At 45.2% G+C, this 15,310-nt stretch overlaps 1 protein-coding gene across 2 annotated transcripts in view; it reads right to left on the bottom strand.

The window, feature by feature from the left end:
- The window catches only part of LOC142310109 (agouti-signaling protein-like), a 101,602-nt gene that overhangs the window by 82,201 nt on the left and 4,091 nt on the right, over positions 1-15,310 (bottom strand). For both annotated transcript variants that reach the window (XM_075347582.1, XM_075347583.1), the window contains exons 2-3: positions 8,803-8,949; positions 8,636-8,697 (exon numbers count right to left, since the gene is read on the bottom strand). In XM_075347582.1, the coding sequence (XP_075203697.1) occupies positions 8,636-8,697; positions 8,803-8,947 (207 nt within the window). In that variant the 5' untranslated portion in view covers positions 8,948-8,949. The remainder of the gene's footprint in view (positions 1-8,635; positions 8,698-8,802; positions 8,950-15,310) is intronic.

Below are 15,310 nucleotides of genomic sequence, written 5' to 3'. Positions count from 1 at the left end.
TCATTTATATAGCGTTATTAATTCTATAGCGCTTTGCATACATTGGGAACACTGTCCCCATTGGGGCTCACAATCTAAATTCCCTATCTGTATGTCTTTGGAGTGTGGGAGGAAACCGGAGTACCCGGAGAAAACACACACAAACACGGGGAGAACATACAAACTCCTTGCAGATGGTGTCCTTGGTGGGAATTGAACCCAGGACCTCAGCGCTGCAAGACTGCAGTGCTAACCACTGAGCCACCATGCCGCCCATTTAGCTTACAGATGCATAACCACCACTCACTGTGTCTGAACACAGGAAGCTGAGCTGACAGCCGCTCTGTGCATGCGGCAGCATCTATTGTGAAGGAGAGGGCCGCAGGGGATCAACGCTTCACAGGTACCATGGGACACCAGGGAACACCGGTGGGGTTATAGGGGGTGACCTGGCAGGGCCTGGGGAGGAGTTTTCTGTCGCATGTGTCATGGCACATGCGACAGAAATCAGAGGAGTAGGGGAAATGCGGCCGGTGCGCTGCTGTGCGCGCGGCCATCTTGGATTTCTGGGAGGGGGTCAGGGGGGGGCACATTGGCGACACAGGGGGACCGGAGAGGACCGGGGAGGAGATTTATCATGTTTGTTCATGCCAGATGGGAGATAAATAATTTTTTACCGACGCTGTCATTTACTATAACGTGATCATCGGCATACAGTGTAGTACCGGTGATCACGTGAGCGGGGACCGGAAAAACCATCATGAATCATGATCTCCAGGGTCTCAGCTAGCCCTGAAACCCCGGAGATTTTCTGATGCTGGGGGGCGTTATTCACTTATTTCTGACTGCTGTTTATAAACGGCAGATCAGAATAAGGCTACATTAACACGACCGATCCATTTTTGTGGTCTGCAAAAAACAGTCAGTTTTTTTCACGGGTGCATCCGTGTGGCATCCGTTTCTGTTCCGTAGACGGTGCGTATGTCATCTGTTTGTCATCCATGTGCCTTCCGTTTTTTTTTGTGTACTGCAAAAAAACTGAAGGAGGGAAAATACATAAATTTACCCAGGATCCATAGCTTCAGCCTACATGAGGCGGTCACATGTTCCCTCCAGTGCCATTTTCTACTGGTTTTCACAGCGTAGAGCACTCTGGTGATTTTTCTGTCATTATAATGGAAGAAAGACACATAATGTCCCACTCTCCTGCATTTTGTAATTTTGCATCCTTTGTTGCCTTTCATGTGTCACTAAGGAGTGCTTAGCCTTGTATTTACAAAAAAAAACCAAATACATTTAAAAAAAAATGACGTGGGGTTCCCCCTATTTTTGTAGTCAGCTAGGGTAAAGCAGATGGCTGCAGCCTGCAGACCACAGCTGGCAGCTTCACCTTGGCTGGTAATCCAAAACTGAGGGCACCCCACGCTGTTATTTTAAAATAAATAAATAATTTGAAAAAAACAAACATGTGGGGGTCCCCCCAAAATTGGATCACCAGCCAAGGTAAAGCGGACAGCTGGGGTCTGATATTCTCAGACTAGGGAGGTCCATGGTTATTGGACTCTTCCCAGCCTAAAAATAGCAGGCCGCAGCCGCACCAGAAGTGGCGCATCCATTAGATGTGCCAATCCTGATGCTTCGCCCCAGCTTATCCTGCACCCTGGTGCGGTGGCAAATGGGGTAATATATGGGGTTAATACCAGATGTGTAATGTCACCTGGCATCAAGCCCTGGGGTTAGTGATGTCACGCGTCTATCAGATACCCGACATCACATACCCAGTCAGTAATAAAAAAAAATAGACGACAAACACATTTTTATTTGAAAAAACACTCCCCAACACATTGCCTCTTTAACCAATTTATTAGAAAGAAAAACAAATCCAGGTCTGCTGTAATCTAAGGGGTTCCCATGACGATCCACACTGTCCCAGTCAATGAAGAGCAGGATGTTCCCCATTGACTGGGAGAGCAGTGCAGTGACCTGAGCTAACATCAGAAGGTCAGCCCAGGTCACTGCAGGGAATGACAAGTGCTGCTGTCAGGAGTGAGGTACATTACCTGCGCTGATCTCCTGCACTGCTGATACTGCACACTGACTTCAATCACCTTCACAGCCAAGTATCGCGAGCGGCCCGTGACGTCACCGCTAGTCAGTCTCGGGTCGGAAGCGAGAGAAGGTGATGTGACAAGCAGCGGCCATGGAGGACAGTGACAGCGCTGAGGTCGGGAGGGCGGGACTTCATCACTGCAGGTAAGCCGAGCGGGACCATGTGTGCAGAGTGCCAGGTGGGCGGAGCCTAGCGGGGTAATGTGTGCAGAGTGCCAAGTGGGCGGAGCCTAGTGGGATCATGTGTGCAGAGTGCCAGGTGGGCGGAGCCTAGTGGGGTAATGTGTGCAGAGTGCCCGGTGGGCGGAGCCTAGCGGGATAATGTGTGCAGAGTGCCAAGTGGGCGGAGCCTAGCAAGACCATGTGTGCAGAGTGCCAGGTGGGCGGAGCCTAGCGGGGTAATGTGTGCAGAGTGCCAGGTGGGCAGAGCCTACCAGGACCATGTGTGCAGAGTGCCAGGTGGGCGGAGCCTAGCGGGGTAATGCATGCAGAGTGCCAGGTGGGTGGAGCCTAGCGGGGTAATGTGTGCAGAGTGCTAGGTGGGCGGAGCCTAGCGGGGTAATGTGTGCAGAGTACCAGGTGGGCGGAGCCTAGCGGGACCATGTGTGCAGAGTGCCAGGTGGGCGGAGCCTAGCGGGACCATGTGTGCAGAGTGCCAGGTGGGCGGAGCCTAGCGGGGCCATGTGTGCTGGCGGCGGAGTGCGAAGTGGGTGGAGCCTAGCAGGGCCATGTGGCGCTGAGGATGTCAGTGTCGTGGACTTCATGGCTGGGGACAGGTGAATGTGAGTGTGTGTGTGAGTGTGTGTGTGTATGTGTGTGAGTGTGTGTGTGTACATGCCGCGTGCAGGAGGGGGCGGAGCGAGCTGAGCGGGGAAGTGTCGGCTCCCTGCACACGTAACTCGGATAAATATCGGGTTACTAACCAAAGCGCTTTGCTTGGATACCCGATGTTTATCTTGGTTACCAGCTTCTGGCAGGCTGCCAGCGATGGCTCCTGCACACTGTAGCTGTAAAAAGCCCTGCTTTTTGCTGCTAGAACCGTTCTCGAACGTAACTAGAACTATCGAACTTTAGCAAAAAGCTCGAGTTCTAGTTCGATCTAGAACAGCCCCCAAAATCCCTCGAACCGCGAACTGGAGAACCGCGAACCGCGCTCAACTCTATTAATAAGACTAATGGAAACTGGTAAACATTAAAAACAATAGGCCCCAATAACATATGGGGTATTGCCATATTATGAAACATATTTTATGGTCCATTTTCTCCTGTGTCTCTTTTAAAAATGTAATTTTTTTGTTGCAAAAAAAGCTTAATATTTCATTTTCACAGCCCAATATTATAAAATTTGTTTTAAGCACAAATGGCTATAAGATGCTCACCACACTCCTATATAAATTTTTTGAGGGGCCTAGTTTCTAAAATGGGGTCACTTGTGGGGGGTTTCCACCATTTAGGCACATGAATGAAGGGTATGACCGCACTTTGGGTTTCCACCTGCGTTTCAGCTGCTTTTTAGGCTCGTTTTGAACTGCAGCATTTTCATGCCAAAAGGCATGCGTTTTGGTTTTCCATAATAGTCTATGGAAAATGTAGATTTCTAGACCACACTTTGCGTTTTAAAACACTGCATTTAATTTGCATAATTTGTGGCAAAAACCATGCATTCAAAGAAGCAGCATGTCAATTGTTTTTGCCATTTCTGCAGCGTTTTGCTAACATTGAAGTCAATGAGAAATGGCAAAAACCAAGAAAGTTCAAATTTCCTGCGTTTTACCTGCTTTTTAGGTGCAGAAAACATGCGTTTTGGATAAACAAAATGCATGCTTTTCTAACATTAAATTAATGGAATCATATGTCCCTTTACACACACACATAGTCCGACAATTAAATTAAAGAAATTATGATTTTATTGCTATTTTAGCATTAAATATTATAAAATTGCTATAATTTCATGAAATATATATATATGTTTTCTTTATTAATTCACAAATTATAAATGTATTGGTTTTTTTTCTCTTTTTTCATTCTATTTGACTGAACTTTATTTAGCAGTGTCTTGATGTTCAAAACGCATCTGTCAAAACGCAGGTGAAAAAGCATGTAAAAAGCGCTGAAAACGCATCTAAAACGCAGTAAATACGCATGCGTTTTTAGCGCTAAATTTCTGGAAAAGTCAACTTTGGCTAAATCAATTAAGGCAAAAACGTGCGTTTTGAACTGCAAGTAGGACGATGCAAAGTGCGGTCATACCCGAAGGGCTCTCCAAATGCGACAAGGTGTCAGCTATTGATGCCAGACAATTTTCTTTTCGGTGATCGGTGCTTCACCCGCCCCCAGCTCTGATTGGAGAGAACGGTCTTGTGACCGATCTCTCCAATCACCGTGGATCTGGTGCCGGTGACCTGTGTCCGTCCCTGAAAGCCGAGGAGAGCAGTCTCTGCAGGTGCCCATCGGTAAGTTGCTGCCCCCGCCGCCCGCCCCTGTCCCTAATCGCCCTGCCAGCCACGCTGCTGTCTCCTATCGCCCCGCCTGCCACCGCCAGCCCCGCCGCTGTCTCTGATCGCCCTGCCGCTGTCTCCGATCGCACCGCCAGCCCCGCCGCTGTCTCCGATCACCCTGCCCGCCAGCGCCAGTCCCGCCGCTGTCTCCGATCGCCCCGCCCGCCACCGCCAGCCCCGCCGCTGTCTCCGATTGCTCCGCCCGCCACCGCCAGCCCCGCTGTCTCCGATCGCCCTGCCCGCCAGCGCCAGCCCCGCCGCTGTCTCCGATCGCCCTGCCCGCCAGCCCCAGCTCCGCCGCTGTCTCCGATCGCCCCGCCTGCCACCGCCAGCCCCGCCGCGGCTCCGATCACCACCGCCAGCCCCGCCGCTGTCTCCGATCGCCCCGCCACTGCTCCCGATCCACCGCTGTCCCCGATCGCCCTGCCCGCCACTGTCCCCGCCGCCACGCTCGCCACTATTCCCGCTGCCACGCTCGCCACTGTCCCCGCCGCCGTCGCACCCACCTTTTTCAGCCGCTGCTGCCCCCGAATCGGCCCACACTGTTCCCGATCGGCCGCCGCCGCCTCCTTCATCGGCTGCCCCTTCTCCATCGCCACTACACCTCCTCCCCCCACATGTGCTGCAAGCCACCCTCCCCCCACATGTGCTGCAAGCCACCCTCCCCCCACATGTGCTGCAAGCCACCCTCCCCCCTCCATGTTCTGGGGGCCACCCTCCCCCCGGGGCCCCCCCTCCTCCATGTGCCATCTCTCTCTCCCATCAGACTCCGATCTGGTGCCTGCTCTCTCCCATCCTCTTCATCTACTGCCCCCTCTCACACTCCTCAATCTGTTGCTTCCTTCATCTTCTGCCTCTTCTGTCTGCTGTGATCCTGCTGCCTAGATCCATCCTTTAAGGTAGGTATCCCCATCTCACCTCCCTCCCCCCCATCCTCCGCTGCTCCTCCATCCGCTGCGCCATTTCCCATCCTCTGCCGCTCCTCCATCCGCTGCGCCCTTTCCCATCTTCCATCCGCTGCGCCCTTTCTCATCTGCCGCCCCGCCCTCTCGCATCGCATTATCCAGCGCAGTTGCTCGCTTCCAGACTGGAGTGGATGATGTGATGCCAGACTCGTGCATTGCTCTCACGTTTGGCACTGGTCTTAGTGGCAGGCGCTCATATTTTTTTTTTTATTCATTTTTTTTTTTACTGATGTCTGTATTTTTTATTTCGCCAAACTAATTTTTTTATATGGGGGGGTCTAGTTTCCAAAATGGGATCACATGTGGGGGAGCTCCATTGTTTAGGCACCTCAGGGGGTCTCCAAATGCAACATGGCGTCTGCTAATAATTCCAATCAATTTTACTGTGAAATGGCGCTCCTTCTCTTCTGAGCCCCGCCGTACGCCCAAACAATTGATTTCCACCACATATGAGGTACCTGTGTACTCAGGAGAAATTGCACAATACATTTTATGGTGCTTTTTTTCCTGATACCCTTGTGAAAAAAAACTACCTGTTTGAAAAAACAATTTTGTGGTAAAAAAAAGAATAAAATATTTTCACGGCTGAACATTACAAACGTTTGTGAAGCCTCCAGGGGTTCAAAGTGCTCACTAAACAGCTAGATAAATTCCATGAAAGGTCTAGTTTCCAAAATGGGGTCAATTGTGGGGGAGCTCCATTGTTTAGGCACTTCAGGGGGGTCTCCAAACGCAACATGGCGTCCGCTAATAATTCCAACCAATTTTGCTGTGAAATGGCGCTCCTTGCCTTCCGAGTCCTGCCGTGTGCCCAAACATTTGATTTCCACCACATATGAGGTATCTGCGTACTCAGGAGAAAATGCACAATACATTTTATGGTGCATCTTTTCCTGATACCCTTGTGATAGAAAAGCTACCTGGTTGAAGCAACAGTTTTGTGGTAAAAAAAAAATTTTTTTCTTTTCACGGCTCAACGTTATAAACTTCTGTGAAGCCCCCAGGGGTTCAAAGTGCACATCAAACATCTAGAAAAAATATTTGAGGGCTCTAGTTTCCAAAATGGGGTCACTTATGGGGGAGCTCTATTGTTTAGGCACCTCAGGGAGTCTTCAAACCCGACATGGCGTCCGCTAATGAGTGCATCTAATTTTGCACTCAAAAATTCAAATGGCGCTCCTTGCCTTCCGAGTCCTGCCGTGTGCCCAAACATTTGATTTCCACCACATATGGGGTATCAGCGTACTCAGGAGAAAATGCAAAATATATTTTATGGTGCATTTTTTCCTGATACCCTTGTGGAAATACTAATTTTTATGGCTAAAGTAACATTTTTGTGTTAAAAAAGTAAAATTTTCATTTTTTCTTCTACATTGCTTTGGTTGCTGTGAAGCTCCTAAAGGGTTAATAAACTTCTTGGATGTGGTTTTGAGCAGAGTGAGGGGTGCAGATTTTAGAATGGGGTCACTTTTGGGTATTTTCTGTTGCCTAGGTTTCTCAAATCACTCCAAATGTGATGTGGTACCTAAAAAATTTTTTTTTGTAAATTTTGTTGGAAAAATGAGAAATTGCTGATGAACTTTGAACCCTTCTAACTTCCTAACGGAAATTTTTTTTTTTCAAAAAATGCGCTGGTGTAAAGCAGACATGTGGGAAATGTTACTTAATAACTATTTTGTGTGGCATATCTCTCAGATTCATGGGCATAAAATTTCAAATTTTGAAAATTGCGAAATTTTCAAAATTTTCCAAAATTTTCACAAATAAACGCAAAACATATCGGCCTAAATTTACCACTGACATAAAGTACAATATGTCACGAAAAAACAATGTCAGAATCGCCAGGATCCGTTGAAGTGTTCCAGAGTTATAACCTGTCAAAGTGACACTGGTCAAAATTGCAAAAAATGGCCGGGTCTTTAAGGTGAAAACAGGCTGAGGGCTGAAGGGGTTAAAATTCACGCAATGTGAATTCTATTTTTTTTTTAATATTTGGATTCTGTCTGTTACAGTTGAAGTGTACATTCAATAAAAATTTCAAGACTCTCCATTACTTTTAGGTGGGAAAACTTGCAAAATCGGCAGTGTATCAAATACTTATTTTTCCCACTGTATTTGTAAAGCCCTGCAGTATTTTAATAACAACATACAAATGTGTTGGAAAATAAATGTATGGAAGTGCATAAATTTATTAAAGACTTTCGACTTGTTTTAAGATAATCGCATGTTCATCAAGGCATGCATTCTCTTGAACAATCTATTGCATGCTGATTAAAAGAGTTTCTTGTGCTATTTCCAGATTGTTCTCATTGCCTATGAAGAAACAACATTTCCTATGTAGGTCCATTCTATTCTGAACTTTGCATTTTGGAGCAATGTATCCAATAAGTATGCAAATGTGATGCTCGACACTATGCGGCGTAGTGTGATGCTAGTAACTAGGTGGCGCTAGATACTTCTTGCGTGCAGTGTGAACGGAGAAGTAGTCAAACCAGGATCAGGAACGAGGAGGACATGACAGTACTCAGGGAACAGGCAGAGACAAAATCAAGATACAGGCCGAGGGTCAGGATTCCAGGAGAGTATGTATAGAATATAGGGAGCAGGAGTAGCCGGTCAGGAGAAGGTCCAAGGTCAGAAGTCAGGAGGTAACAACAAAGTCATGGGGGTGGGCAGAGAAGAGTCAACTACAGTCCAAGGTCGAGAAGCCAAGATCAGATCACTGTACACAAACAGGAGCCAAGGGAACTTACTGTGGAACCAGGAAATACGACTAGCGATGTTCTGGGCGTGCATGCTCCCTAATGAAGCAGAGCAATCACCCGAAACGAGGAGCATCTGAGAAAGCCCCTCCCAGCACTAGTGCAAGGCCCAGTGCTGAGAAGTAACCCATCCACAGGAGCTTAAGACAAACAGTACAGCATCTAACCTGCAAACCGCCTGCACAATGGAACAGGCAAGTACTGGCATGGCAGGAAAGCATTGCAGTAGACATAACAGAGCACAAGATGCTCTGCACATCGAAACTGTGAAAGCAATACTATATTACATCATGCCACTTTGCTTATCCATTAAAATATCTACCTTTGCCATTTTATTCTTTTCAGCATCTGCTCTGCTGACCCTTCGAGAAGACTTTCTTAAATCTGTAAAATGCAAGATAAGAGTAAACTAATTGTATTTCCTTGTAGTATGATTCATCTTAAGGGACACAATTTTGATTGCAAGATCGGCATATGAGAGTTACTCACCAATAATGGATATTGGTGGAAGAATCTCTGGAAAACGGACAATACTGTCACTTTTGACCTTTTCTTGTTTTTCCTCCGGGACAATATGAGACTGTACATAGTACATAATACAGGCTAGAAGAAAACTTAATTGTACCCTATTCATGTCTGTTAAAAAAAAGAATATCACTTGTTAGTTATATGAGCAAACATTTCTATCATATTGTTATATTCATTGTAAATATCTAAAAATGAAGAAAGAATTAACTTTTCTAAATTAATCCTTCTAAGGCTATGTTCACACTTGCACTGGTGGCACTGTGCTTTTCATTTATACCAACAGTAACGATCACATAATTGAAACCAATGATCCTGATGGACCCAAGTTGTTATGTTATTGTGTCTATAGTTTTGTCAGAAAATATAGGCATTATTCTGTTTATGAAAAATAATGCACTTCTTCTGAAAATAGCCTAAATTCCAGTGATTATCTACTCTTTTGGTGCAAAATCCCTAGTTTTATCACAACCCCCTCCATAAAATAAAGGGCACCACTTGCATAAAATTATCCTGCTAGATTTGTGCTGGCAACAGATTGATGCTATTGTTTGGTCTGACCTGTCACATAACTATAGATCAATCTACTCAGCTAGTCAGCTTGCTCTTTAAAGGGGTTCTATGAAAAATATGATAAAATAAGTAAACTACTTTTGAATTTTAAACATACCTTTATTTAGCAAACAATATTCTTTATGTAGTGTATTTTGTTAGGATTTAAAAGATGGCAACTTCCATCTAGCAGTGTGCACCTGCCCTAGAGCAGGCTGCGTGAAGAACCAGACAGATTGCACTAAGACTGTCAGGCTGACTGAGATGGATGTTTGTTCCCAGTCAGCTAAAGAAAGGTGTTTAATATTTATCTTTTCATTTAGTCCACTCTGCTCAATGTTCTGTCAGGCTAATTGAGCAGAGGAATACACTTTCATGATGCTAAACAGTATGCCGCTCTGACCTGATATAAGTCTTGAGCAGATGTTCTTTACGCAGCTCATCCTCATGCATGTGCTCTGGAATATAGGACTGCTGCATAGTGATTTATGGTAGTTCCCACCTTTATAATCCTGACAGTGTAGCAGATAAAGTATACCATTTTGGTAAATAAAGGTATTTGGAAAAAATGAATATTTAAAAGTATATTTTTTATTTTATTTATTTATTTTATAATTTTTCTCAGAGAACCCCCTAACCCCTTCAACCCCCGATGATTTTTTATTTTAATTTTTTCCTCCCATTCTTCCAAGAGCCATAACTTTTTTACTTTTACTTCAATCTTGCCATATGAAGGCTTGTTTTTGCAGGATGAGTTGTACTTTTGAATGAAACTATTAGTTTTACCAAACAGTGTACTGAAAAACAGGATAAAAAAAAATGTCAAGTGCGGTGAAATTGCCAATAAAGTGCAATTGTACAATTGTTTTTGGAATCTCTTTTATTCACCCTGTTCACTGTAAAGTAAAACTAACATATCCATATGATACCTCAGGTCAGTACAAGTTTGTAGATACCAAACATGTATACTTTTATTCTTATGTAAGAGGGTCAAAAAGATTCAGAAGCTTGTCCAAAAACAAATTGCGCTTTTGTTGCCATTTTCAGAGACCCATAACGTTCTAATTTTTTGGTATCTGGGGCTCAGTGACAGCTTATATTTTGCATCTTGAGCTGACGTTTCTAATGATACCCTTTTTGCATATATTTTGTTTTTGTCATCTGTTATTGCATTTTAATGCAATATTGCGGCAACCAAAAAATGTAATTTTGGCTTCTGAAATTTTTTCTTGCTGTACCATGTACTGATCAGATTGACTGAATTTATATTTTGGTATATCAGGCATTTCTGAAAGGGGCAATACCAAATATGTGTATATTTTTTTAATTGTTTTATATTCAATGGGGTGAATGGGGTGTGATTTAAACGGTTTTATTTTTTTAAAGTTTAAAAACCTTTTTTTAAATTAATTATACTAGTCCCCTAGGGGACATTATCACTGCCCAGTATAATTGCCTGTGCATTTCTGCTGATCAGAGCAGCACCGCTCTGATCAGCAGAAATGCAGCATTCTTGTGAGTGTCAACACTCTGTCGGCTCTCACAGCAAAGATGTTATGCTAGCATAAGGGGTCATCAGCTGACCCGGTGCTACCATGGCAACACATTGGAGCCCTGTGATCACGTCACAGGGCTGCCAATGGTGGCAGGGAAAGGCACGATCCCAGCAGACATGTGCGAGAATTGCTGCAGGCTCACTTCTGGAGCCCGCGGTTAATGGAGGCACACTACCTAGGAGGTCACGAAGGGGCTAAACATGGTGCCTGCAGATTAGACTGCATTTTCATGGTGACAAGTTCTGATAATTCCTTTTAGGCCTCTTTCTCACATCCGTGTCTCCGATACGTGTGATATCCCTTTTCATGTGTACTGTAGATACAGACACATGCACTGTAGACCCATTAAATTCAATGGGTTTGTGCACACGTCTGTGATTTCATACGGACCGTGTGTCTGTGTAGAGAACACGCGTGTCCATGTGTTCCACAAGGAAACATGTCTGTTTTCTGCTGGCAGCATGGGTGTCACATGGACCACACACTGATGTGCTCCGTAGGACATCAATGTGACACGTACTGGAGAAAACACATATCACATAAAAATTAAGAATTTTTATACTTTTTAAGCTGTCTCTGCTGTTGCCTCTGGGCCCGCTAATTATGCTCATTGCATATTCACTACACTCACACGGACCCGGAAGTAACAACAGTGTCAGAGACAGTAGCACTGGAGACAATTAAGTATACCAGCTCAAGCTGTCCGTGTGCTATTCGATGTCGCGTTGGTGGATTACTACCAACCTGCAGGGATATTTTGGGGGTTAACATATTGGAGAAAAGGGATTTTTGTTTTCTTAAAAAAAGGAAATTTCTCTGTGTTCTTTGTGTATTTCTTTTTAATTACATGATTAGTATTGGGGGTCTCATAGATCCCTACCAATTACTAACCTAGGGCGTGATGACAGCTGTGATTTTTTTCACAAATCACAGCTTTCAATAGCCCCTTATATTACCCCAATTGCTACTGCACCAGGGCAATTAGAATGAGTTGGTTAAAGCTTCAGAATTGGCGCATCTAATGGAGGTGCCAATTCTGGGGTGGCTGCAGGCTGCTATTTTTAGGCTGGGGAGTGCCCAATAACCATGGGCCTCCCCAGCCTGAAAATACCAGCCCCCAGATCTCTGTTTTATTTTGTCTGGGTATCAAAATTTGTCCAAGCGATGGTTTTTAAATTATTTATTTAAATAATTTTAGAAAAGCCCCATAGGATCCTTCATATTTTAATACACAGCCAAGATAAGGCATATATCTGGGGGCCATTTTTTCCAATTGTATATTTATTTTTACACTCAACTTTGGAAACCCAGTCAGCTAGTGTGTGGCCAAACAATTACAGTCTGACTGCAACCAATCACAGATGGTGTCACAGAAGGTGAGTGGAAAAAGCAGTAAATATTCAGGAGATTTAATGAACAGACCAGTAAACAGTGTGACAGCTGCACAGAAATTCGGTAAGTATAATTGTCCTGCTTTAATTTGCATTTTGCTTCCTTGTTTAAAAATTTTTCATCCAGGTGGCCGAACCCAAACAGTAGCATGGACTTCCTGAGAAGTCTGTGTTTGGTGATTGTGCAGGGATGGTGTGCGCCCATCACTAATTGTTATGTGAAGATTGTTGTTTATGTAGCGCCCCTGAGACCCTCAGGGTACTACAGGAACTGCATCCTCTTGGGGATGCAGGACCTACCCCCTGGGACCTGGAGTACCAGTGCCGATTCCATCAAAACACAACCAAAATCCTAGTTCTCCACTCCACACTGGGCATAAAGAGTTAACCATGTAAGGGGATGGTCGCCTTGGGAATGAATCTCTGGGTATAGCCAGACTGGTGGGAGGGGTCAGTCACTCGGTGGTGAGGAGAGAGTTGAGTAGCACACAGGAGAGGTGTGTGGATGTGCCTGAGCTGGGTCCGTGTAATGGTGACCCCAGGGGCATAGGAGAGAGGTCGCCAGGGTGGGTACCGGAGATACCACTGGAACCAAAGCATGCACGGGGCACAGGACCCTAGATCAGGCGCCAGTTCTACATGGCTTGGTAAATAACTGCCCAGTGAGGACACCTTCATGGACTTCACCAAACCAAATAATCCGGGGGCATCAGCAGTAAACTAGGATCGGGGTTCGGACACTTACCTCCCCACAGGGTCCGCACTGCCCGCCGTACGGAGGAGACTGTACCCCAAAAGGGACAGTTGGGGCCCCCAAATGCTCCTCGCTATGGAGAATCAATCTACAGAGAGTGCCGGGGACAGAGCAACCTGGGTCACTACATTGGCACTGGTCCTCCAAGGGACCTGAACCAGCAACCCCTGGGTCCACAGTGAGTAGAGACTGTTAAATACAACCTGGTGTGGTCTCCATTATTGCCCCCGTTACATCTCCCAGGCACAGCCCTACCTGCGGAGGGCCTACCATCACAGCTGCCACTACCATCAGCCCTGGGAGTACCTACATTCAGCGGCGGCGGTTCAACATCCTTAACCGCAACCCGCAGATGGCGTCACATGACAAAAACTCTTATCTCCCCTGTAAATACCCCCCATTAACAAAAGGGGCCCAGGGCACGGAACCGGGCAACGGCCACCAGAGTGACATTCCCATTCGTTACTGCCCGAGACTGATTACCCCCTTCTCTGGGCGCTACATTTATATTAACTATAAGATTTTTTAATTCAAATTTATTAAAAATGCTTATATCACCAACTATTTCAAGAATTACATTAGAATAGTACACAATGCTGTTACTTTAGAAAAGTATTCACTGTGTTGTTATCATGGTAAATGTGCCAAAATGGCCTGCCATGCTCAACTGGGTATGCAAATGGCTTCTTGATGTGGCGAGTCGGCTGCCTCTGAAGCTGCAGTGTCTTCCTCGCTTGTCATGGGTGATGCTGGGCAAGTGGTCAGAAAGTGAGGCAACATAACTGCAATTGCTTTTGCATAGCAACTTCTCTATCCAACAGAAAAAAAATCTGCCGTTTCATAAACAGCTGGCTCACCAAACATAGGGTTCTGTTGAATAATGACAGGCAAAATTGCTTAAAAAGAATATTTAGCACCCCTTTTAATGTGATTGCAGGGTGCCGAATGGTTACCATGGCAGCCAGGGGCTACTGAAATCCTGCTTACATAGTCAATCAGGTTAAATTTCCACAATGTGTTTTTAGTGAACTTTTGACACTTGATATTTTTGTTGAGCAAGCAACACAGCATCCTACAGCTGCAGTAAAGTGGATGGGATTTATAGAAATCTCATACCCATTGTGCTTTTTTATTATACAGGAAAAATCTGTGGTGCTTGTTTAAAATCTGCATCACGTCAATTTCTCTTGCGGGTACGCTGAGTTTATGTGCAGAATTTCCCCATGGAATTGCAATACATCCGAAAAATCCATAGGTACAAAAAATGTATATGAATTTTTAGTGCATTTCCGCTTTGAAAAAGCAATAAAAACCACATGTAATACGCATGTTACTGTATCAATAAAGTTCTGTCAAAGATGAATACCAGGAAGTATAAGACTATGTGCGCACGATGCATTTTTCGCCGCGTTTTTGCGCATTTTTTGGGTGCGTTTTTGGCCTAAAAACTGCATGTCTTTGCTTCCCCAGCAAAGTTTATGAGTTTTAATTTTTGCTGTCCGCACAGTACAATTTTGTTTTAGGTGCGTTTTTGTGGTGACTACAAAGTAGCAACATGTCAATTCTTTCTGCGTTTTTGCCAGCGTTTTTCACCCATGCAATGAACTGGAAAAAACACAGCAACATAAACACAGCAAAACGCAGCAAAAACGCTCAAAATGCATTCTTTTTTTATGCGTTTTTTACCGTGGGTGCGTTTTTGTGCATTTATTTGGTAAAAAACGCACAAAAACGCAGCATCTTTGTGGTCACAAAAAAGGCAACGTGCGCACATAGCCTTAACCAAAGCAGTAGACATACCAGAAAGAGACAATAGTTGCAGCATCAAAAATGAATTAAAAAATTATATAAACAAACACACTAAAAAATGCAATAAAAACATCCCAAAAGTAACCTAATCTACTTAAGGCCCGTTTCACACGTTAGTGAAAAACACTGACGTTTTTCACTGGCGTGTAAAACACGCACATGTCCCTCCGTGTGCCGTGATTCACGGCACACGTGGGTTGTCTAAGTGCAATCCGGGCTCCGTTCTCCGTGGCCCGTGATTGCACTTAGAGATTAACTAACTCACCTGTGCGTGCTCCCGCTCTCCATGGTGCTGATCGTTCCCGCGGTGCAGCATCCGACCGGCGCTGACCCCCGCAGCAGCTGCTTCCGGGTCGGCTGTGTTGTGCATAATGAATATGCGCGACAGTAATGAGCCGGCTCTGAAGCAG

The sequence above is a fragment of the Anomaloglossus baeobatrachus genome, chromosome 5 (assembly GCF_048569485.1).
Source record: "Anomaloglossus baeobatrachus isolate aAnoBae1 chromosome 5, aAnoBae1.hap1, whole genome shotgun sequence".
NCBI classification, from domain to species: domain Eukaryota; kingdom Metazoa; phylum Chordata; class Amphibia; order Anura; family Aromobatidae; genus Anomaloglossus; species Anomaloglossus baeobatrachus.
Note: the sequence above shows the minus strand (reverse complement) of the source record. Positions and strands in the feature narration are given on the sequence as shown.